General features: G+C 38.0%; 4 protein-coding genes across 4 annotated transcripts; all 4 read left to right on the top strand.

Moving 5' to 3' along the window:
- The first annotated feature begins 4,754 nt into the window (after positions 1 to 4,754).
- Positions 4,755 to 5,941, top strand: LOC5576506 (serine protease 1). The gene is made up of 3 exons (XM_001662648.2): positions 4,755 to 5,145; positions 5,214 to 5,613; positions 5,679 to 5,941. Exons 1-3 carry the CDS (start codon positions 4,811 to 4,813, stop codon positions 5,856 to 5,858), a joined length of 915 nt encoding a protein of 304 aa, XP_001662698.1. The 5' UTR covers positions 4,755 to 4,810; the 3' UTR covers positions 5,859 to 5,941.
- Positions 5,942 to 6,091: 150 nt separating this feature from the next.
- LOC110675306 (chymotrypsin-2-like) lies at positions 6,092 to 7,282 on the top strand. Its single transcript, XM_021839820.1, has 3 exons — positions 6,092 to 6,488; positions 6,550 to 6,949; positions 7,009 to 7,282. The coding sequence occupies exons 1-3, from the start codon at positions 6,157 to 6,159 to the stop codon at positions 7,186 to 7,188; spliced, it is 912 nt and encodes a 303-aa protein (XP_021695512.1). The 5' UTR covers positions 6,092 to 6,156; the 3' UTR covers positions 7,189 to 7,282.
- A 1,774-nt stretch (positions 7,283 to 9,056) lies between these two features.
- On the top strand, positions 9,057 to 10,088 carry LOC5570272 (collagenase). The gene is made up of 3 exons (XM_001659003.2): positions 9,057 to 9,311; positions 9,373 to 9,772; positions 9,833 to 10,088. The coding sequence occupies exons 1-3, from the start codon at positions 9,097 to 9,099 to the stop codon at positions 10,010 to 10,012; spliced, it is 795 nt and encodes a 264-aa protein (XP_001659053.2). The 5' UTR covers positions 9,057 to 9,096; the 3' UTR covers positions 10,013 to 10,088.
- A 57-nt stretch (positions 10,089 to 10,145) lies between these two features.
- LOC5570271 (brachyurin) lies at positions 10,146 to 11,113 on the top strand. Its single transcript, XM_001659002.2, has 3 exons — positions 10,146 to 10,384; positions 10,438 to 10,846; positions 10,912 to 11,113. Exons 1-3 carry the CDS (start codon positions 10,179 to 10,181, stop codon positions 11,089 to 11,091), a joined length of 795 nt encoding a protein of 264 aa, XP_001659052.2. The 5' UTR covers positions 10,146 to 10,178; the 3' UTR covers positions 11,092 to 11,113.
- The last annotated feature ends 13,274 nt before the right edge of the window (positions 11,114 to 24,387 follow it).

Genomic DNA, 24,387 nt, shown 5'->3' with positions numbered 1-24,387 from the left:
TTAGCATAGCCTGGGCTTTTGAACCACTGGGCTTTATAAACCTCCACAAAATGGCTCGGGACCAATAAAATTCATTGAAGAACCTTGTCTTGCTAAACTGTCGGCCGTTTCGTTTCCATCAATTCCACAATGGCCGGGCACCCAGTATAAAGTAACTTCGTTCCTACTGGCCAATTGTTTCAGAGAAAGATTGCATTCCCACACTAGCTTCGACTGACAAGTGAATGCCTTCAGCGCATTTAGAGCTGCTTGGCTATCCGAAAAAATACAGATTTTAGCAAATCTGTACTTCCTTTCAATACAGATATTCGCACATTCTATAATTGCTTGAATTTCTGCTTGAAAAACAGTGGGACTGTGCCCCATAGGTATTACTTTGTTGATTCCAGGACCAAAAACTCCGGCTCCTGTATTTTCATCAATCTTGGACCCATCTGTGTAGAAACTAATAGAACCTGGACGTAAACTCGGCCCACCAGACTCCCATATATATCGGCTTAATTTAACCACTTTGAAAGGAGCATCATAGTTTGCCTTCGTTGTCATCCAGTCTTCTACTGTCTTTATCTCTGAGTTCAGATTGAAGTCCCTGATGATTTTTAAATGTCCTACCAGATTTCCATCCAATATTTCATTATTACGGATAAACTGTAAGGCACTTTTTGCTGCTTGCAGTTTAATAAATTGATGTAAAGGTAATATATTAAGAAGGTCATCTAAAGCTGCTGATGGTGTACTTTTCATTGCCCCTGTTATCGAAATACAGGCAAGCCTTTGTAATTTACCCAATTTCTTTTGAGTGGTTACCTCATTGGTTTTGGACCACCATATCAAAGAAGCATAGGTAATTTTTGGGTGAACTATTGCCGAATATATCCAAAGAACCATATTTGGCCGCAGTCCCCATGTTTTCCCCAAAGCTTTACTACACACCCACAGAGCATTTGTACCCTTAGTGATAACCTTTTCTAGATGTGAGTTCCAGTTCAGTTTCTTGTCCAAAGTAACACCGAGGTGTTTAACTTCATCCGAAAACCGAACCTGGACCCCATCTAGAGAAGGTTGTGTTAGAGTAATTTTTTTCCTTCTGGTAAAAGGAACAATATTAATCTTAGAAGGATTTATATTCAGGCCCTCTCTTCTACACCACTTGAGAGTCATGTTTAGTGCAGCTTGTAACCGATTAGAAATCGTGTATTCATATTTTCCAGGAATAACAATAGGGGATTTTTTTTTTATTATCGTACAAATTGGGCCGAAGGGTCTCAGATTTTCATGAAACTTTTTCCACAGGCAGGGCTCATGGATATATGAATAAAAAAAATTGAGAAAAATTCAGGGTCGCCTATTTTTCCGGAAAACTCAGGTGGAAATTTTTTGTTTACCCTTGACACTACTTTAAAGTGACCAGACGTCCCGGATTATCCGGGACAGAGCAAATTTTAACTTGGCAGTATAGTGGCAACACTTTTAAATTCAAGTATATAGTTCATGCCTTAGATCGAATATGAATGTAAATCGCACATCAAATGTAGGCAGCGCTTCATTGGGGATGAGATCTGACAAGCGTCCCGGATTTTTTCCGGGACACATCTGGTCACATTACACTACTTACATTGAAAAATCATAACTCAAGAACAAAGCATCGTAGAAACAAAGTTTTTATATGAAAATTTAAGCAAATTTTCTCAAAAATCCAAAAAAAAATATGAACTGGAAAAAGTTTTCCACAAAATTTTCCACCGTTGGGAAAATTCGTAAAGAAAAGCCGGAAAAACTATGCCCGAACTCGTGGAAAATTTTCAAAAACATATTTTCGAGAAGGTAATTTTATAAGCTTTAATCACTGAAATTTTTGGAATGCACTTTTTTTTCGTTTTTGAGTTATGGCCAATTCTGTGAAAAATGTCCAGATGTGCCATATAAGACTTTTCTTTGAAAAATCATAACTCAAGAACGAAACATTGTAGAAACAAAGTTTTTATATGAAAATTTAAGCAAATTTTCTCAGAAATCCAAAAAAAAAATATGAACTGGAAAAGTTTTCCACAAAATTTTTCACCGTTAGGGAAATTCATAAAGAAAAGCTGGAAAATCTATGCCCGAATTCGCGGAAAATTTTTATTAAAATATTTTTGAGGAGGAAACTTTATAAACTTCAATTCTAGTAACATTTAGGATGTACTTTTTTTTGTTCCTGAGTTATGGTCAATTTTGTGAAAAATGACCATATTAGCCTTTTCTTTGAAAACCCATATTTCAATCGAAGCATCAGATAAACAAGGTTTTTTTTATCAAAGCAATTGCAAATTTTCTAAAAGATCTGAAAGAAACGAAATTTGCTTGTCAGGTTCGGCTTTTGTAACAGCTTAGTACAAATTTAATAAAACGGAATTAAAATCCTCTGTAACATCGACAATATTAGTCGGAAACCAAGTCTTTATTTTACTCAAAATTTGATTGAACATTTCGTCCATAGAAGCATTGCGATAGTTACTACTAGAAGCATCCAAATGTGAAGATTTTACTTGAAAAGAAATTTCCAAGAATTTAGCAAGCTCTTGTATTTTTTGTGCATTATTTATAGAACCAACTGACTCACCCGAGGAAGGAGTTTCTTTGGCGACGCCAACGAAGATAGTGGTGAAACTTGTTCCTCAAACGCCATTGCTTCTGGAAGATCCGTTACGAGAGCCTTCTGGTCACCGGTAATGGAGCACTTCACGCAAATTTTCATCTTTTCCGTAATCATTCGAATGAAGCTTACTGATGAGGCCTTGGCTGATCGATCGTAGATTTGTCCTTACTGATTTGTGGCCGTCCAGTCCGAAGGGGTTACAGCATAAAGAATTGTATTCGTAATATTGAACTTTGTCCATTTCAACAGCTTCGGGAAAACTTTTTTCACTTTCCAAAAATTAATAACGAGGAATATACAGCTGATAGACAACACTTGCACTTTCTCACTGCTCTTTGTTAGTTTTTGGTAAACTTATGATTCTCAAGCCATTTCAACGCTTTAAACTTGAATTGGTAAATACCTATTTGTCATATTGTCTACCCATTTATTTAACTGTCAATTTTGTAGTTACCTAACAGGAAAAAATTGCCTACATTCTGATTGAAGAAAACTTTGTTTCTGCGTAGTTTCGTTCTTAAGACATTTTGTTTATGAACTTATAAATTTGTAAATATATGGTTCAAACAGCTCATCCTAGCAATATTTGATCATGTTTTAGGAACGAAAAATGAGCGTATTGAAAAATATTGTAGGATTGGATCTTATTGATCGCTCTTTTCAAATATACTTTGTTTGAAAGCTGGAATAGCTAATCGGGTTTTCATTATTTGTTTTCATAAACAGTGAAAACGTCCTGGGAAACTGATTCCATTTCAAAAATTTCATATTTTTGAGATAATTTGAATCCGGTTCGACAAGTCATGATGAGTCTTGAGTCTTGATTTTTAAACGAAAAGGCATGTATGGCATATCTTTGCATTTTTTACAAAATTGACCAAAGATCAGGAACTAAAGAAAAGTACATCCCAAAAGTTACCAGAATTGAAGTTTATAAAGTTTCTTTCTTAAAAATATTTTATTAAAAAATTTCCGCGAGTTCGGGCATAGATTTTCCAGATTTTCTTTATGAATTTCCCCAACGGTGGAAAATTTTGTGGAAAACTTTTCCAGTTCATATTTTTTTTTTATTTTTGAGAAAATTGGCTTAAACTTTCATATAAAAACTTTGTTTCTACGATGCTTCGTTCTTAAGTTATGATTTTTCAAAGTAAGTAGTGTCAAGGGAAAACAAAAAAATTCCACCTGAGTTTTCCGGAAAAATAGGCGATCCTGAATTTTTCTCAATTTTTGTTTTATTCATATATCCATGAGCCCTGCCTGTGGAAAAAGTTTCATGAAAATCTGAGACCCTTTGGCCCAAACCCGTACGGTAATAAAAAAAATCCCTAATAGCCACATCGTCTGCATATCCAATCACCTCAAAACCTTGGTCCGTTAGCTTTTTAAGAAGGTCGTCTACTACAAATGACCACAATAAGGGTGACAGTACTCCTCCTTGAGGACAACCCTTTATCGTCTTCATAGATAGTTGCGCACCTCCAAGATGAGCACAAATTACTCGATCTTTTAGCATTTTCATTGCCAAACGTATGGAGTTATGAGATGCATTATCGGATTCTATCCCATTACCCCGAATGCCATTACCCCGAATCCCATTAACCCGAATACCATTACCCCGAAATCCAAAACCCTGAATGACCCATAACCCCGAATGACATTACCCCGAATTCCAATATCATTGAGAAATGTCATCATTGTCATCATGTCAACATACTTGTAAATTCGGGGAAATAGCATTCGGGGTGATGGAATTCGGGGTAATGGTACATTCGGGGTAATGGAATTCTGGGAAATGGCATTCGGGGAAATGGGATTCGGGGTAATGGGGTAGAATCGCATTATCGAATGCGCCTTCAATATCAAGAAAAGCCACTACAGCTATTTCCTTGGCTTGAAATGATTTCTCGATTTTTTTTGGGGCCTTTAGTCTTGCTTCATCATTGTTGACTGCCACCCTCGGACATTTATTGCTGAATGTTTAAGGCAATTGCATGATTTTGCAACCTTTGATAAGAACCATAAAACTGATTTAAGAAAAGTCCAGCTTATCATTCGATAAGCACAATTTGACCTACCAAAAATCAAAATTATCTAGCTTCACAAAATTGGTAAGGCCACCGGAGGCTCACATCAGTTGAAAGATTGAACCCATTGGGAAAACAAGACAAAATGTGCAGATTCGCGAGTATCCTACTCGTCTTGGCACTGGCAGTCGCCACTGTCAAGGCCATGCAAAGCCCAGAAATCGATCCGCAGACGATCGACTGGACTATTGTGCGAACCCTACGAGAGACGGACAAATACCGTGCTCGATTTGGATTGGCCCCACTGAGTGATGACGAAATCCGTCAGTCTCGTATCTCCGGAGGAACCATCGCCACGCCTACGGACATCCCATGGGCCGCCGGAGTTCTGATCCATGGAGGCACTTCGGGACACAGCTTCTGCAGCGGAACTTTGATTTCCGCTCGGTTCGTTATGACTGCCGCCGATTGTGTCGTTGGGTATGGTTGATTTGTGAAGTGATCTGGATTCGATTATAAACTTTTTTTTGTTGTATGTGCCAAAATAGTGAAAGCAACATTGCCATTGCTTTGAACGCTGCCAACATGGCTAACATCGGAACGCTGATCGCCGTTTCGCACGTGCTGATTCACCCCAACTACAGTTCCTTCTTCAATCGAGATAATCTCGCTATTCTCACTCTGAATCAGCCCGCTCCTGTCGATGATTCTACAATTCGGCCAGTTCTGATGCCACGTCGTTCGGATTCGGGCTTATCCTTCGTGGATTGGTCAGCGACGACGGCCGGATGGGGAAATACAGGAAACCGTGACAATGAGCCTATTCCGACGCAGTTCCTGCAGTTCGCTACGGATTCCGTTACTTCGAATTTGGCGTGTCAGTTGTCGTACACCTGGGTCAGAAGTACGCATATCTGCGTTCAAACAAACAACGGTGGTCCATGTGATGTGCGTCATATCTAAGGTTTATGAAAAAAAATAAGTTTGACTAATTATCTGTTGTTGACTTTCAGGGCGACGAAGGAGGTCCCGTTACGGTGCGTGAAGCAAATCGCGTGTTCCTGATTGGCATCCACTCGTTCCACTTCAGCGGCATTCGTGGGTGTGACCGTGGTCGTTCCGCCGTCCATACCCGTATCACCGAATATCTCGACTGGATCGAACAAAACACTGACGTAGTTGTTCCAGCATAGATTGTGTTATCTTGAACCAATTGTTTTCCACCAATAAACGATTCCAAAAACGCATTAAGTATTGCAATATTTCATGCTGGAAAGTTCGACCACTATGCTTATCTAAAGCCTATATCTGTAGGTAGTGATTGCTTTGTTACGCTTATCACCAATCCGTGTCTGTCCCATTCATACAAGCGTCTAATCCTAGGGGTAATCCTTAATCTTGATCTGCTATAAAGACAGGTCAGTTGAACACTACCTGCTTCATTTAAACCCTACAAGTTAAAGAAATCGAATTGTCTAGTGAGCATTCAGAATGCATAGTTTGTCAAGCCTTTTGGTCGCATCATGTGTAATCACGTGTGCCGTGGCCATCGCCAACACCGATATTGATCCCAGTTCCATCGATTGGAACACGGTACGAACCCTGCAGGAAACGGACAAATTTCGGGCAAAGTTTGGCCTTCCTCCACTGAGCGACGATGACATCCGTCAGTCTAGGATATCTGGGGGAAACATCGCATCGCCAACGGATATCCCATGGGCTGCTGGAGTTCTGATTCATGGTGGCACCTCTGGACATGGTTTCTGCAGCGGCGTACTGATTTCCAAGCGTTACGTCCTGACGGCTGCCGTTTGCATCTCTGGGTAAAATCTTCATTCCTCGCTATCCATTCTCAGTTTACTGATCAGTCTTCTATCCACGCAGTGAGAGCACCATGACAGTAGTGTTGAACTCCACGGACATGATGAACGTCGGAACGTTGATCAGCGTATCGCACATCAATCCTCATCCGAACTACAGTTGGCTTCTGGGACGGGACGACATTGCACTGCTCACGTTGAGTCGGGACGCGCCGATAGATGATGTAACAATTCGTCCAGTTCAAATGCCACGCCGTTCGGACGTTGGCAAGAGTTTCGTCGATTGGTCCGCTACGACTGCTGGCTGGGGAAACACTGGAAACCGAGATAACGAGCCCATTCCGACGCAACACTTGCAGTTTGCCACGGATAGCGTATCGTCCAATTTGATATGCCAGCTGTCGTATGCCTGGATCAGAAGCACCCACATCTGTGTGGCGACCAACAACGGAGGACCTTGTAACGTAAGTATCGGGTAATTTAAAGCTCCATTGCGCAATAACGCAGACAACATGAATTTCAGGGAGACGAAGGCGGTCCGGTGACAGTACGCGAGGCTGGTCGTATCTATCTAATCGGAATCCATTCGTTCCATTTCAACGGAATTCGGGGATGTGACAGAGGACGACCAGCGGTGCATACCAGGATTACCGAATATCTAGACTGGATAGAGGCGAATTCTGATGTGGTTGTTCCTGCCTGATTGTCTTGGCAAGGATAAGTTAATATAAAATAAGACAGTTACTCCAGAAAGACAAATACACTAGTCAAACAGTTGATTTATGAAACACTGAAAACATAGAATTAGATTTCAATTCGGAGTGGATTTGGTTTGGGTTAGTTATAATTTGGATGGAATTTGGATTGGATTTGGATTGGATTTGGATTGGATTTGGATTGGATTTGGATTGGATTTGGATTGGATTTGGATTGGATTTGGATTGGATTTGGATTGGATTTGGATTTGGATTGGATTTGGATTGGATTTGGATTGGATTTGAATTGGATTTGGATTGGATTTGGATTTGGATTGGATTTGGATTGGATTTGGATTGGATTTGGATTGGATTTGGATTGGATTTGGATTGGATTTGGATTGGATTTGGAATTTGGATTTGGATTTGGATTGGATTTGGATTTGGATTTGGATTTTTGGATTTGGATTGGATTTGGATTGGATTTGATTGGATTTGGATTGGATTTGGGATTGGATTGGATTGGATTTGGATTGGATTTGGATTGGATTTTGGATGGATTTGGATTGGATTTGGATTGGATTTGGATTGGATTTGGATTGAATTTGGATTGAATTTGGATTGGATTTGGATGATTTGGAATTGGATTTGGATTGGATTTGGATTGGATTTGGATTGGAATTTGGATTGGATTTGGGATTGGATTGGATTGGAATTTTGGATTGGATTTGGATTGGATTTGGATTGGATTTGGATTCGGATTGGATTGGATTTGGATTGGATTTGGATTGGATTTGGATTGGATTTGGATTGGATTTGGATTGGATTTGGATTGGATTTGGATTGGATTTGGATTGGATTTGGATTGGATTTGGATTGGATTTGGATTGGATTTGGATTGGATTTGGATTGGATTTGGATTGGATTTGGATTGGATTTGGATTGGATTGGATTTGGATTGGATTTGGATTGGATTTGGATTGGATTTGGATTGGATTTGGATTGGATTTGGATTGGATTTGGATTGGATTTGGATTGGATTTGGATTGGATTTGGATTGGATTTGGATTGGATTTGGATTGGATTTGGATTGGATTTGGATTGGATTTGGATTGGATTTGGATTGGATTTGGATTGGATTTGGATTGGATTTGGATTGGATTTGGATTGGATTGGATTTGGATTGGATTTGGATTGGATTTGGATTGGATTTGGATTGGATTTGGATTGGATTTGGATTGGATTTGGATTGGATTTGGATTGGATTGGATTGGATTTGGATTGGATTTGGATTGGATTTGGATTGGATTTGGATTGGATTTGGATTGGATTTGGATTGGATTTGGATTGGATTTGGATTGGATTTGGATTGGATTTGGATTGGATTTGGATTGGATTTGGATTGGATTTGGATTGGATTTGGATTGGATTGGATTGGATTTGGATTGGATTTGGATTGGATTTGGATTGGATTTGGATTGGATTTGGATTGGATTTGGATTGGATTTGGATTGGATTTGGATTAGATTTGGATTGGATTTGGATTGGATTTGGATTGGATTTGGATTGGATTTGGATTGGATTTGGATTGGATTTGGATTGGATTTGGATTGGATTTGGATTGGATTTGGATTGGATTTGGATTGGATTTGGATTGGATTATCCTGCTGCTCAGCTAACAGGTGTTCGTAAAAGTTCCGAATCAGGAATAATTAGCCGTTACTTGCTAAAAGTGGTCTTTTCTTATCTTCGCGTAAGATATTGGCACTCTACAATACCACCTGCAGTGAGTGGTTCCAAGGAATTACCACTCGCCCTTATCTAATCATCTGATTGAAGTCCTTAGATAGCTGGATCAAGCAAAACAGAAGCTATTCCTGAATTCAGTTTCCCATTGTTGACTCAACAGATTGGAGATGAAAATTATATTGATTTTGCTGAGCGTGGCTCTGTCCGCGGCCTTGGCCATCGATAGCAAGGAAGCGCGAATTACTGGAGGATCGGACGCCGGTGCTAATGAGTTCCCATTTACTGCCGCCATTTTGATCTCCGGAGACGAGGCGCATACCTTCTGTGCCGGGATTTTGGTGACTCCCCGTCATGTGTTGACCAGTGTCAATTGCGTGATCCGGTAAGATAATTTGCATTGATTTAGTCGATCGTGAACTCAATGTTCTTGTACTCTCCTTTAGGCAGACAATGTTGACGGTCATGCTGGGATCACCGGATATTACCCGAATGAACCAATTCATCCCGGTAACCAACGTTCGGATTCACTGGAACCACAGTGCAACAGTGATCAGTCGTGCAGATCTTGCGATCTTGACTTTGGCTCGTAATGCCAATCTGAGCGAAAGTGTCACGGTAGCTCAGCTGCCTCGTTGGTCCCATGTAGGCAACACATTCAACGGATTCGGAGCCACGCTCGTTGGATGGGGTTTGTCGGGCCATAGAGAGGACGAAACGATTCCTCTGCAACATCTGCAGGTCGTTCGTAACCCTATCATCAGCAACTTTGTCTGTGGATTGTCTCACAGATTCCTGCAGGATGAACATATATGCTCCTCTGGAGACAATGGTGGACCTTGCGATGTAAGTGTTGATATTTTCGAATCACTAGAATATCTGATGATGAACTTCTTATTTCTAAAGGGTGATGAAGGAGGACCAGTTATGATCACAGAGAATGGCGAACCAACGGTGATCGCTATCCATTCGTTCCATTTTGACGGCATCGGAGGATGTGGACGTGGACGATCTTCCGTCCATACGCGGCTTACCGATCATCTGGATTGGTTGGTCGAACACACAGGCGTCTATATTCGGCCTTGAACCAAGACTAATCGTTCTATCTTGATAATGAAATCAAATTTGCGTCACAACAATAAACAACACTTCGAGTAGCAAATCGGATTTGGGTTATCTAATCTTCGAAATGTTTCGATTAACAGAAAGCACCTTTTGTTTCCGAAATCAGTTAACTTTCGAATTTTGGCGAATGATGAATGTGTTTCTGGTTTTAAGTTTACTGATTACTGCGACAAACGCTGTTTCCACAAGAATCAGCAATGGTGAAGTAGCATCAGCTAGAGACTTTCCCTCTACGGTGGGAATACTGATAGATGGCACTTCAGATCACTCATTCTGTGGAGGTATCTTGATTTCCACGCGATTCATTCTAACTGCCGCTAGATGTGTCTCAGGGTACTTGTCCCTTTGTGATCATGAAGCCCTATATAAACGATCGCTTGTTGCAGGACCAATACGCTGACGGTTGTACTTGGAGCGAGTGACATGACCCGGATTGTTGAGGTCATCCCGGTACTGAACATTCCAATCCACGTCATAATCCATCCGAACTACAGCTCGTTCTTCAATCGTGACGACATAGCGATCGTTCAGCTATCACGTCCAGCAGTGTTGGGAGACTACGTAGATGTTGCGCGTCTACCGAGACGATATCATGCGGCGTTCTCTTTCACGGGATGGAACTCGACGGTCGCCGGATGGGGAAGTTCTGGAAACCGAGACAACGAACCGCTTCCTCTGCAGCATCTTCACTTCGCACATGGGGAGGTGATCACCAACTTTGTGTGTGGCCTTTCCCATAGCTTTGTCCGAGAGGGTCACATTTGTACCACCACTGAAGAGGGTGGTCCGTGTGATGTGAGTATCGTAGATCAATGCGTGAGGAACTATGTGTTTACTAACTCTATCAAATGGGTTTTTAGGGTGATGAAGGTGGTCCAGTATATGCAGAGGTCGATGGAGAGACACTTCTGATTGGCCTGCATTCGTTCCACTACAGCGGCATTCGTGGATGCGACCGCGGCCGATCAGCTGTGAACACTCGTGTCACAGAATACTTGGATTGGATTGGACAGAACACTGATGTAGAAATATTAAATTGAAAAATTACACTTTTTATCATTACATCTTTCAAATACATTGATTTAATTCCATGCCTTTTCCGTTTGTCCCATAGGTTTGAAAAATTTGCCTCGAACAGTACAATTTTGAACGAATAATCAAATGATTTTTACATTGCACAAAACTACCTAAAGCAATAGAACAGTGCTTCTCAGTGCTTTAAAAACAGTACTTCTCGGTACTATTTTTCTACTGTTGATCCTTTTACGACCTGTGCCTTAGATTTTTCGTCCCGTTAGTGAAAGCTAGCGGTGGTATTCTTCTTGGACACCGTCTTGGAAAAAAAAAAAACTCTTAGGAGGTCTCTTCTTCTTTCGTTTATTTTTTTTTATAAAATGGTTGTAGCTACGAAAAAAGGAAGGGTGAATCTCTGAATTTACTACTTCCTTCCAAAAAAGTTTGATTTCAAACTGTCACTAAACGTGGCAATGATTGGATGACAAAACGTCCAAGGGACAAAACGTCGAAAAGCAAGAAAATGAAGGAAACGATTTTTCTTGGAAGTATGATTATCTTCCGAAAGAATAAATAATTCATTATATGCCAAACAATATTCATAGCTTATTAAATCCATACCAATGCAAAAAAATATGTCTAGTAAATAATGTTGTAAATTCACCGTTTTCGAGGTTTTGTCCCTTTCAACGTTTTGGCATTAGACCAGTGGCAATAATGCAAGAAAGGACGATTCTCCAGAATGCGCACTTTCTCCCAAGGGTGAAATGGCTAATTTTCCGAACATAAAATCTGAGCAGCCTCTAGCCCAGGCTCTTTGATTCAAGTAGGGAAACAAAAAGTGACGCCTATCATGGTCAGTTGTTCCGAATTTGGAGAATTTAGACAGGAGATTTTGAGCTCTATCAGAGGAATCAAGGTTTCCTTACAAATCGCAAACAAAGGAGGCTTGCCGGATACTCTAAAAGATCGCGAACAGCTTGAAGAGAAGAACCTCTCATTTTTTACTTATGACGACAAAACTGAACGTTTGCCCAAAGTCGTCTTGAAAGGTCTCTCAAGTGACTTAAGTGAAGAAGTCACCTGAAGAGATTCAAAAAGGAATAAATGATTTACTTGGATTTTCCCCAGCCCAAGTTATCATTATGAAAAAGAGAACCCAATCTGGCATTTTTCGGAAAGGGCTTTCTCAAGAATATTATTTAGTTTACTTAAACAAAAAAGATCTAATTAATATTGAAGCTTTAGAAAAACTAGACATAATTATGTTCGATGTCCGTGTGACATGGGAACATTTCCAGAAACCTGGAGGAAATTTCCAGAACCCCACTAAGTTCGTTCTCACGTTAAAGACGTCTGCCTTGTGAAGGAAGATACCAAAAAGTTCATATGCACAAATTGCGGGGGCAACCATAAGTCTAACTTTTGGGATTGCCCTGCGCGAAAGCGAGTCGTCGAAGCTCGTGCCAGGCAAATGAACGGTAATGTCCATTACAGTAACGGTAACGATCGTTTCCGAAATTCCCCTCAATCAATGCTCATTTTTCAGTTAACGAATGCTTGATTATGAATCATACCCATCATGCTCATTCACAAACTAATTTTATTCCGTCGGATAGCCGTTCGAATCTTTTAATTTCGAATGGATCTACCCAAGGAAACTTCTATGCCACTGTTGTGGCAGGTAATTTAAACTCCTCCCCTTGTCAAACTACGAGTAACCGTTCTAATTGTTTCAAATCAAATGGAAAAAACTCTGCCGCCACAAGAAACTTCAACTCCGCCTCTTCGTCTACCGAAAATTCTAACGCAAAATCATCAGATGATGTACCTAATATGTCTTTCTCTGATTTTATTTTTCTAACTGAACAATTGAATCAAATAATTGATGCAATGTTCAAAACCTCCGCTATGAATGAAGCAGTCCAAGTTGGTGTAAAATGTACTAACCAAATTGTTATTGGATTACGTTTTTCTAATTAATCCTAATAATAATTTAAATATTTTAAATTGAAATGCTCGTTCTTTGAATGGTAAAGAGGACGAGCTGTTTAATTTTCTAACAGCTAATAACATACATATATATGAAACTTATCTGAAACCTGGATCCAAACTCAATCAATGATCGACTTGATGGGGCATGTGGGGGAGTTGCAATCATTATTCATAAGCGTATAAAACATCAACTGTTTTCATCATTTGAAACTGAAGTTTTTGGAACTTTAGGTGTCTCTGTTGAAACACAGCTCGGTAAATATACTTTCATAGATGTATATGTGAATTTTCAATGCTCTGCGCAGCTAGTTAATTTGCTCCAAACTGACTTGCAGAAATTAACTCGCAATCCAAAATCCAAACATATATCGATACTAATATTGTCGTTAACATTTCGTTCTCGGGGATACGACTGTGATAATTATGTTCTAGGTTATGGCCTTCAGTCTTATGCTTAAGAACGGATTTGAGGTTTTCATCTGACGTTTCGGAAATATTTATTGTATCTTTCTCAAGGAACCTGTGGACAATGAACATTTTATGTTGTGTTTATGTTTGAATATGATGAGTTCACTTACTAACTGTGTTCCGTTTTCTCGTCAACATGACCACAGCATAGGCAGCATAAGTCAACACACAGAATTTTCAAGCAAGAGTCATATGAAAAAATAACGAACAGGCGAATAGGGAGTGCTGGAGCACTTTTATCGTCTCGGTTACTTATTTTGCCCGTTCCGCGTAGAATCCGAAAAAACGATCCGGGTCGCAGAACTTCGATAAAGTTGCCAGTTCATCGCCATTTTTATCCTTATTGTGTGGACCAGTGGCGCGGGAAGTGGGTAGGACAGGTAGGACATGTACTACGCACAAAAACACCTGGGTAGGACAGTCAAAGAATTGTCCTACCCACGATCCAGCGAAAAAAAAAAACACAAGTTCAGCAGAAAGCTGATTTATTAACTGTTCACACGGTAGTTTGCGAATACCCTTTAATGGGTAAAAATTCACCCATTTCCTCTAGAAGTGCCTCTCCACGTTTAAAGAGTAAACACGGTTTACTCTTTAACGGGTAAAAGTGGTTTCTGTCAATGAATGGGTATTTTTTTACCCTTTTTGTAAATCTCGCTCACGGCATAAAAAGGGTAAAAAAATTACAATTTTTGTCAGAAAAGTAAAAATTTACCCTTTTTGCGATTAATAGATATAAATAATTATAATTATAACCTCAACTAAAAAAGACCATTGAAATAAAATTGTCAAAAGTAAGGGGATTTTATTATAGAAATCAATGACTTACAAAATCAATTACTTATCAACTAGGTAAATTTGATTTTCACGCCATCTGCTCCGTCATTTGAACGGTGCCTGGAATCATCTGGCATCTGTTGTAGCCTGCATGAACAACGACAGTACAAATTGAATTTATAATATTGATATTAGTTTATTGCAATGCTTTATAAGTGCATAACTTACCGCTTGTTCAAGTATTGTATAAAAATAGTGGAACTAAAACAAAACAAACAATTTATATTTGAATTTAGCAACTGCGCACAAGACAACTGATATTTATGAAACGTGTGCTAATTAGTTTTTCACCCATAAAAGGGTTTTAAAACACCCATTTTTAATCTACATTGGCTTTACTATAATGGGTGTTTATTTACCCATTTTGTATTTCTGAATTCCCCCATTTTTTGACAGATACATGTTCTATTTGAAAATGAGTAATTTTTTACCCATTAAAGGGTATTCACAAACAACCGTGCAAGATATTAAATATATGAAGAATGGAAGACACGATATAGTTTTCCATTGTTTCGTATGCCTTGTGAAGCGTGTCATAGTTTATGTATGAACCTCAAACAGTTTTGGCTCGTTTAAGGAATGTTTGAGAATATCTCTAGAGAAAATCTTTGGAAACTAACTGTAAGATTTTATTCGTTAGAAAAACAAATGGAGTAATCCTCTGTGGCATTTTTGAATCAATCAATGGATGGTTTCTTAAAAAAAATGTAAATGTTCTAGGACAAATTACCGTGAATATTTCAGAAAGTAATTCTTGAACAGTTTCTGGAACATCCATCAAAAGATTCTTGAAGAGCATTTGGAAGAAAAATGGATTAAACTGAGACCAATTGCATAGTTTTTTACACAATACAAGTGTGATGTTGCATGCGATTTCTGAACGTGCTATCACTCTTGATATAATCTAACAAAATATCGCTGAGTCTTTTGACGATTAACAGAGCAATTCCTATAGAACTCCTAGAGTATCAAGAAGTTCTTGGCTGATTCAGAATTGCCATAGAAGTTTCTGCAAGTAGTTCTTGATTAATTCTTCTTAAATAATAATTGGATCAAATCCCCTTTGTTATTTTGTGGCACTTTTCATGAAAATATTAAGAGCAGGAAGGAATACGATACTCTTTTTTAAATCTCTTTGTTACTTATTATGCATGAATTTAATCCTGATGCAGAATTGTACAGGCTCCAGAAACTATCACGGGTTCAACAGCCTCTTCTCAGATTCTCCGAGGAAAAGCTTCAGGAATTATCATGGTAATTTTATTTAGAATACTTTCAGGGTCTCCTAGAGAAGAAATTCTTCTAGAGATTTCTCTACCAATTCTCCCAGTAATAATTCAAGCGATTTTTCAACTGATGTTTAGAGGAATTCTCCAGAATCCATGAAAACTCCAATGCTATTACCTCTTCTTCCACCGAATTTTCCAGTTGTTACTTTAGGAGATCTTCCAATGATTTCTACGGAATTTCTCCCCAATAAATTTACAAAGGTTTATTCCAGAGTTCTAGAATTGCTCAAGGGTTTTTTTAGCAAGAAACCCTGTCAGAACTCCTATGCCTGTTCATGTGGATTCCTTCAAGAATTCATCCACGTTTCTTCCAGAAATGTAATATTCCTTTAGGGGTTATGCGAACAAATCTATTTTTGCTAGTGATTTTCCAGCATTTTATCCAAGTATTACTCCCGTAGTTTTTTCTACACATTTTTCTTTTCTGTCCAATGTTTTTCGAGAAAATCCTTTAGAAAATTCGGCGTAATACTATCCATAGATTCGATTGATTTTATCTTTGAAAGATTGACGAATTGTACCTATGAAATTTTCCAAATCTTCTTCAAAGGCCGATTTTCTTGCCGAGATTCTTTAAAACGTACACAGGATTTTTCAAAGGTTACTTAAGGATTTTCTTTAGGATTTATTTTTCTGAAAATAATTTCATGGCATTTTCCTTGAGACATTCTTGGAAGAATTCCTGAAAAAATACCTTAAAAACTTATTTCTGAAAATCTCTTAGGATTAGTAGAGGAATTTCTATAGTAAACTTAGAAGGAATCTCTGGAGCAATTGCTGAAGATGCCTCCAAAAAAAACACTTTAATTGAATTCATAAGGAATCCCTAGAAATTTCTAGGGGCATTTCTAGAGAAGTTATTGATTGAATTTCAAAAGACGTCTTGTCCAGGAATCTTAGAACGTATCCCAGGGAAATTGATGGATGAATCACTGGATAAAATCTTAGGGGAGTTAGGGCCATCTAAAAAAAATCTTAAAGAATTTTTGAAAGAATTCCGATGATTTTTGAAATAATCTAAGGAGAAACTCCTTCGCTGTGGTATTGGTGAATCCAGGTTGAATTCTTGAGGTATCCTTAACAAAATTCTTGGGGAAATTCCCTATGCATATTCGTGGATAAATTTCTTGGGAAATAATTACTAAACTACTTCTCTAAAAACTCCCGGAGTAATATCTGAACATACCTGAAACAATTTCTGATGAAATTCTTAGAAAAGGTCATGAAAGAGCACATACTCAATACGAGCAGTAATCGGGTAATTTACAACTTCGGCACCATTCGACTGTTATCGGTAACCAAATTTCAAACGCCAAATACACAGTATTTTTATCAAAAAAGAACGCTTCAAATTCGACTGATTTGGAGCTTCCGAAGAGATTTGCTTGCAGTTTTTATGGGAAAGCTGCCGAAGAGAAAAAGGTTGCCAACAGAAGACATACGGACATGAGGTATTCGAAGCGTTGTAAAAACTTTTCCAAAAAGCTTTAAACAGGTCCGAGGGTGTGAATTGATAGAAGATTGAGCTGCTCATTATTAATGTGAACAGACAAACATGTATGTCTGCTGATGTCCGAGAACACTACAGAAGAAGTGCAGCATTGGCTTAGGATTCGTTATGTTTTCTTGGTTTCTGATTGATATATTTTTTTTTTATTTTGACCACTTCTTGATTCCATTTAGGTCTCTTTTTTCAGGCAAAAGTTCTCTAATTTCCTATTTTTTATGGTCCTCAGTCACTACCAGCCACGTAAAGACGAATTTTTTTATATTATTGTGGTAACGATTGGCACCCTTTGCGTTTGAGCTCCTAAAATATAGTAGTTTTCAATTTCCATTAGAACGTGGACGCGCCTCTGGTGTGGACTCTTGCTGAGTTGATTCTGTTTGAGTCATGTGTCTTATCTGTCTATCGGCTTTACCACACCTAAGTGTGTGCCGGCATATGTGTTGACTGTGTTGTGTGCGTGTTTATAATTTGGAATCCACTATTTGTGTGCGATCGAACGCAAAAGTATAATGGCTGGCAGCGGAGTGATCTAGCACCGCCGGTCGTTCTCGAATTGGGCCCTGGCTCTAAGCTCTCTTGCAAATTATCTAAAATTTTGAAAAATCATCAGTAGCCAATTCCGGCATTGAAAGAGGAAAACAAATTATCAGACACCCTCAGTGTATAAGTGCTGGTGATCTTCTATTTTTAGGCAACATTGGCGCCTGCCACGTCAGAATGCAGACCAATGAGGAAGGGGGCCCGCTGTAGACAGTGGAGTCCATCGTACTAGTCCAATAGAAAATCAAGTTGCTCAGGACTTCGAAAACATTATCAATCAAACATTCCTGGGTGAGTGATTTGGAAGAAGTGAAAACTATTATTGCTGTTTGACGTGCAAATCACGACTAGATGTGCTTCAAATGCGGCAAGACAAAACAATCAAAGAACACTTAGCAACGACCATCTATATCACCGCCAACCTAGGAAAGAAAGGCTTTCTTTGACATCGCATTTCTTTGTAGAAAATCATACCGCGTTTGTTGTTCCTGTATTGATATTTGCTTTTCAAATACACACAGCAATATTAAAAAAATAAAAAATAAAAAATATGAAAGCCCCTGGCAATGATGGAATATTTTACATCCTCATCAAGAAACTTCCAGAAAGTAGCTTATCATTATTTGAAAGACACGGGCACGTTAATGCTTCCAGTGGACGATTTGCTCTTTGAAGTCGAAATACATTCCTAACAAAAAAATTTCCGGGCTGAAGCGGGAATCTAACCCACACCTCTTGACTCGATGCGGCTAAATGCTTGATAACACTGAACGCACGGCCACGAAGCTCACAGTTCTTAATATATAGAAAACAAATGTTTTCAGTTGGCATATGTTCCTGACAAATGAAAAAATGCTAATGTAGTACCAATTTTAAAACCAGACAAAAATACTGCAGAAGCTTCTAGCTATCGTCCAATCAGTTTGCTTTCCACCATCAGAAAACTATATGAAAAGGTCATTTTGAACAGAATGATGGCCCCACGGTGCTCCAATTACCGTTATTATCAAATAAAATATACCATTAAAACGGCAGTCAGCAGTTGATCCCTAACGTTGTTCTGCACCTCTGGGCCGATATTGAAAAAAATCTTTTGTCAGAGTTTTGAGTTACGCCCTTTTGAAGTTTATATGACAGAAATCACTTAACCTTTGGGCTGTCGCGCTGTTGTACTTTGTACAACAGTTGTGATTTATATGCTACCATTTTGCAACAAAGATATCAATCGACACCAAACCAAAATGTATTCCTCAAGAATATTCTTAAGAGCAATACTCGACAGTTTTTATTTACAGTATGGCCCTTTAAAATACGGTAAAATCAACAAATTTACATGGAAGCCGCATAATAATGAACGCACTGTATACGGTTCGAGTAAACCACGGTTTGAAATCGGTATATCTCAAAATCCAGATAATATAGAAACTTGGGGTCTTTAGTAAAGTTGTTCTGGAGGTGAAGCGCTATCTGATGGTACCTCATTTAATTCGGAATTTGACCGGTAGGTGGCACCTGGGAGGGAGGCACCGATACTACACACGAAATATAGAATAATGTTTGTTTGAACTGAAAGATAACTCCAGCTTGCCAACAACAATCAAGGCAGGCTTGGGAAAAATCGCTAGTTTTCTTTTGTTGTGTACTTTCGATTTTTCCTGACAAACATGGAAAAAGGGCCACAGTTTTCTATGCACTAAATATTCAATTTTTTTTTTTGGAAAAAGTAAAACGATGCGTTTTTCAATGCTTTATATTCAATCCGATTGAAAGGTGCTCACGTGACATTACTTGCATTGTGTGCATGAATTGATTTTCATTCGATTTTTGTCACTTTTGATGAAATGCGAAAATGTGTTTTAATCAGTTACGCGCTTTTTCCATGTTAGTCCAATGTTTGAAATCTGGGCTCACAGTGACAGTTCGTGACAGCGGAATCCCGGCTCACTATGACGTACAGAAATTTTGTATTGGTTTCTCCCTCCCAGGGTGGCACTAGTGGGCATGGAAGTTTTACTTTTGTTTTGCAGATATTTCAGGATCCTGACCATTGAGAAGGATGGCGTCTTCTGCAAAGTTGTTTAGTGAGTTAAGGACTATTATTATTCGAACTAGTTGATTCAAAATTTTGCCACTAGGCGGCGCTAGTGAGCATGAAACTTTTGTTTTTGCAGATATATCAGGAACTTGACCACTTAGAAAGATAATGTCTTCGGCAAAGCAGTTCAGTAGTTTAAGGACTATCATTGATTGAGCCAAGAAATAGGATATTTTGCCACCAGGCGGCGCTAGTGAGCATGATTTTTTGGTTTTGAGGATACTGCAGGATCTTGACTTTTTAGACAGTTACCTTCGGCAAAGTTGTTCAGAAGCTCAGGAACTATCATTATTTTACAAAATCTCGATCTTTAAGGATTAAACATAGAAAGAATTTCAGCTACTGAACAACTCTGCCGAAGACGCCATCTTTTTAAGTGATCAGGCTCCTCAGATATTCGCGAAACAAATGTTTTAAACTCACTAGCGCCGCCTGATGGCAAAATGTTGAATCAACTAGCTCAAACAATCATAGTCCATGAGTTACCGAACAACTTTGCCGAAGACGCCATCTTTCTAAGTGGTCAGGTTCCTGAGATCTGCGAAACAAAAGTTTCATGCTCACTAGCGCCGCCTAGTAGCAAAAGCCCAAATTTCTTGGCATATATTATGATAGCCCTTGGGCTACTGAACAATTTTGACGAAGACGTCATCTTTCTAAATGGACAGACTCCTGAAATATTCGCAAAACTAAGGGTGTTGTACAAAGTACAACGCGCGACTACTCGCGATACAAAAATTGGCGCGACGACCGAAAGGTTAAAATATGCCATTTTTACTTGTTGAAACAAAGAGATTACACAAAAAATGTAGTTTTGATTTTTTATCTGGTTTTAGGTATTGAAACACATTTTCATAAAAATAATTCTAGACCGACATTTGAAAAGGGCCAATGCTATGTTTAGTTATTACTTATCAACCAATACACGAACAATTATATCTAACAATCTAACGCCTGATAGTGATTTTAGGAAATTGTCCAAAGCATTCAAATATGAATGAAAAATTCTTGGACAGGATATGCAGATACGCCCTTTTGAAGTGTATGGAAAGAATATTGCATGGTGAATGCCGTTTCATCTATAATCAACGGTTAGGTGCATACATAATCATTACACCTCTGCGGTTGTTCTTATTCCATTCAATTTAGCAAGTTGCACAAAATTTACACGTACACATATTGTCTAGATTGACATTATAAAAGGGCCAAAGTATAATTGAAATATATACACATCAATATAGCTGAACATCAAAGTTGATCGCAACATTCGAACATAACATATCTGTATCTACATAATTCTATATTCTATATTCTATTCAATTCTTTTCTATTCTAATCTGTTCTATTCTATTCAATTCTACTCGACTTTCTGTGAAACAGCGCTATGCACAGACTCCGACGCCAGCTCATCATGTCAGCCTAGTCCTCGACCAGTTGCATTGCAGAAGTCTTTTATATTAAACATGGTGATATGATATTTCGAAGATTTTGTCAGACTCTGCTCTTCCCAGCTCTCGACAAACTTGTTCAAATTACCTTTAAAACGAGGATCCAGCTCAAATGAAAAGCATTTAATACAAAATGCTTAGGTTCCTAAAAATACATAAAAACTATCATATATAAATTGAAACCCTTATTTGGACTTATTGTGAAATAATAATTCAAATCTTCATTTTTATGGATCATATGAGAAGCACGCATTAGGAGTCAGAATCTGTGCATAACAATTTTTTACAGAGCTGGGAGCGCTAAAAAACCGTACACATATCGAAAGAGTACCGTTCAAATCTTTTGCGCGCAGTTGTTAATTTTTACAGTGTCCATTTGTAAAAATATGTATAAGAACAAGTAGGGTTGATCAGAGTAGAATAAATTTAAGTAGAGTATAATTGAATAGAATAGAACAGATTAGAATAAAAGTATGTATGTATGAATATATAATATAGTTAAAGATAAGTGATGTTCGAGTGTTTCGATCAACTTTGATACAGTCATTGTTCAGCTATATTGAAATGTGTATATTTCCATTATACTTTGGTCCTTTTTCAATGTCAGTATAGACAACATGTGTACGTGTAAATTTGGAATCGTTCAAATATTACGTAACGAGGAGGTTCGGTAGTGTTACGGTTCATACATTTTCCATACAAAAGCTGTAACGTGGGGGAGGAAAGGGGGCCTCAAATTGGAAAATTCTGCGTTACATTTGAATACAATTTGAATCATTCCTTCTATGCAACTTGCTAAATTGAATGAAATAAGAACAACCGCAAAAGTGTAATGATTATGTATGCACCTAGCTAACCGTTGATTACAGATGGAGCAGAATCCACCATATCCCATATTCTTTCCACACATTTCAAAAGGGCGTATCTGCATATCCTGTCCAAGAATTTTTCATACAAATTTGAATGCTTTGGACAATTTCCTAAAATCACTAACAGGCGTTAATTTGGTAGATATCATTTTTCGTGTATTGGCTTATAAGTAATAACTAAACATAGCATTGGCCCTTTTCAACTGTCGGTCGAGAAAATTTTTAGAAAAATGTATTTTTTAATATACAAAACTATATAGAAAATTAAAACTACAAAATTTTATTATGATCTCTTTGTTTAAGCAAGGTAAAGTGGCATATTTTAAGTGATTTCTATCATATAAACTTCAAAAGGTGCAGAACAACGTCAGCAATCAACTGCTGACTGCCGTTTGAATGGTATATTTTATTTGATAATAACGGTAATTGGAGCACCGTGGGCCCACATACATGAAAATTCAATTTTTGCCAATGAACAGTTCGGATTCCGCCATGGACATTCGACCACTCATCAACTTTTACGGGCAACAAATTTTATTCATTCTAACAAATCTGAAGACCATTCTACTGGCCTTGCTCATCTAGACATAGAAAAAGCATTCGACAGTGTTTGGCATGAAGGCTTGATTGTAAAATTAAAAAACTTTAATTTTCCAACACACATTGTTAGAATAATTCAAAGTTATCTGTCAAATCGTACACTTCAGGTTAATTATCAGAACTCCAGGTCTGAAAGACTTCCTGTAAGAGCTGGTGTTCCTCAGGGTAGCATTTTGTGACCAATATTACACAATATTTTCACATCTGACTTACCCGAGTTACCTCAGGGATGTCAAAAATCTTTGTTTGCGGGTGACACAGGCCTCTCGGCCAAAGGACAAAGCCTGCGTGTCATCTGTAGTAGATTGCAAAAAGTTTGGATATGTTAAATTTAATATGTTGTTAACAAAATATTTATAAATGCTGTAAGTTTTTTTTACCAAATAAGGATGATAGTGTTTTCAAGCACAGAACACCTAGATATAAGAAATGAAAGTAATGCTTGGATAACACTAATGAAGAACGAAGGAAAAAAAATATGAGAATATCATGCAAAATAATCAAAATGCAAAAAAGTTTTTCACACATTTTTGCGATGCATAGCTATAATCGATTGTATCTTTAATTTTCATTATAAGCATGAAGAAAACTTTGATTTGATTGAGTGTCATCTAATCAGCTTCCATATAATGGATGACCCACCCCAATAGATTATCCTGTCCAGGGTTGAAATCAAACAACAGTTTATCGCTTCGATATCATGACCCCACAGTTATGGATCAAATAGTGTAGAGTCCAACCTAAAAAATTCAATAAAATGACATGGAAAACGTAAAATTGTAATTGAAAAGCACGAATTGAATCGTTTCAAATTGGAACTTCGGTTAGTAAACTGTTTTGAGTGTAATATTTACATAGGATTACATAAAAATTAAAAATTGCATCGGTTTCTGAAAACTATATTATGGATCAATTTTCATATTATGGATCAAATTGTGACAAATTGTGACATATCAGTGCGCAAAATCAAGAGATTTTAAACTCAATGCATCTGTATTGCATGATTTGGTGAAAGTTAACAATGTGTTACATATTACTGCAAAAAATAGCATTGTTAGAGCTGGAAACAAGGGTAAAATGTCCTTTTTTGTGATAAACTGTATTGTAGTAACTTAGACATGAACTGTTTTCGCTCCACACCAAGTTCTGCTAAAAAATGAAATTTACCAACCTTGATGTTGTATTAGTTTTATCTTTAGTGCTATTGTCTGAAAATGTCGAATCCAATGCTTAAAATGGTAGAAATCTACATTCTTTGGAAGTGATCCATAACCGTGGTAAACAATCATTTCCTGGTCCATATTATGGATCACTAGTTAGAAGTGCTAATATTCGGTATTTAGAATCAACAATCAAGTAAACTGTTTTCTAAAGATGAATTCACACTAAATCGAAGCGAACGAGCATGTTTTATACTATAACATATTATTTTTACCACTTGTGGGAGCTTATGAATGCTGACGGCACTTCTTACAGAAAACGACCATATAATGATAGCTGTGTGGTACCAACTAAACATTTGTCAAATACACCGTTATTAAGCGGTTGAATGTTGTGCTTAACTTTACAAATGCTAGAAGACAAATAGCATAACATGGGAAAAATATGTTTTACGTCAACGTTTATGTTTTGAGCGAGTTATCCGATGTTGAACGCCAAAGTGATCCGTCA

This window comes from Aedes aegypti, chromosome 2, assembly GCF_002204515.2.
Source record: "Aedes aegypti strain LVP_AGWG chromosome 2, AaegL5.0 Primary Assembly, whole genome shotgun sequence".
NCBI classification, from domain to species: domain Eukaryota; kingdom Metazoa; phylum Arthropoda; class Insecta; order Diptera; family Culicidae; genus Aedes; species Aedes aegypti.
This window is presented reverse-complemented; position numbering and strand designations above follow the sequence as displayed.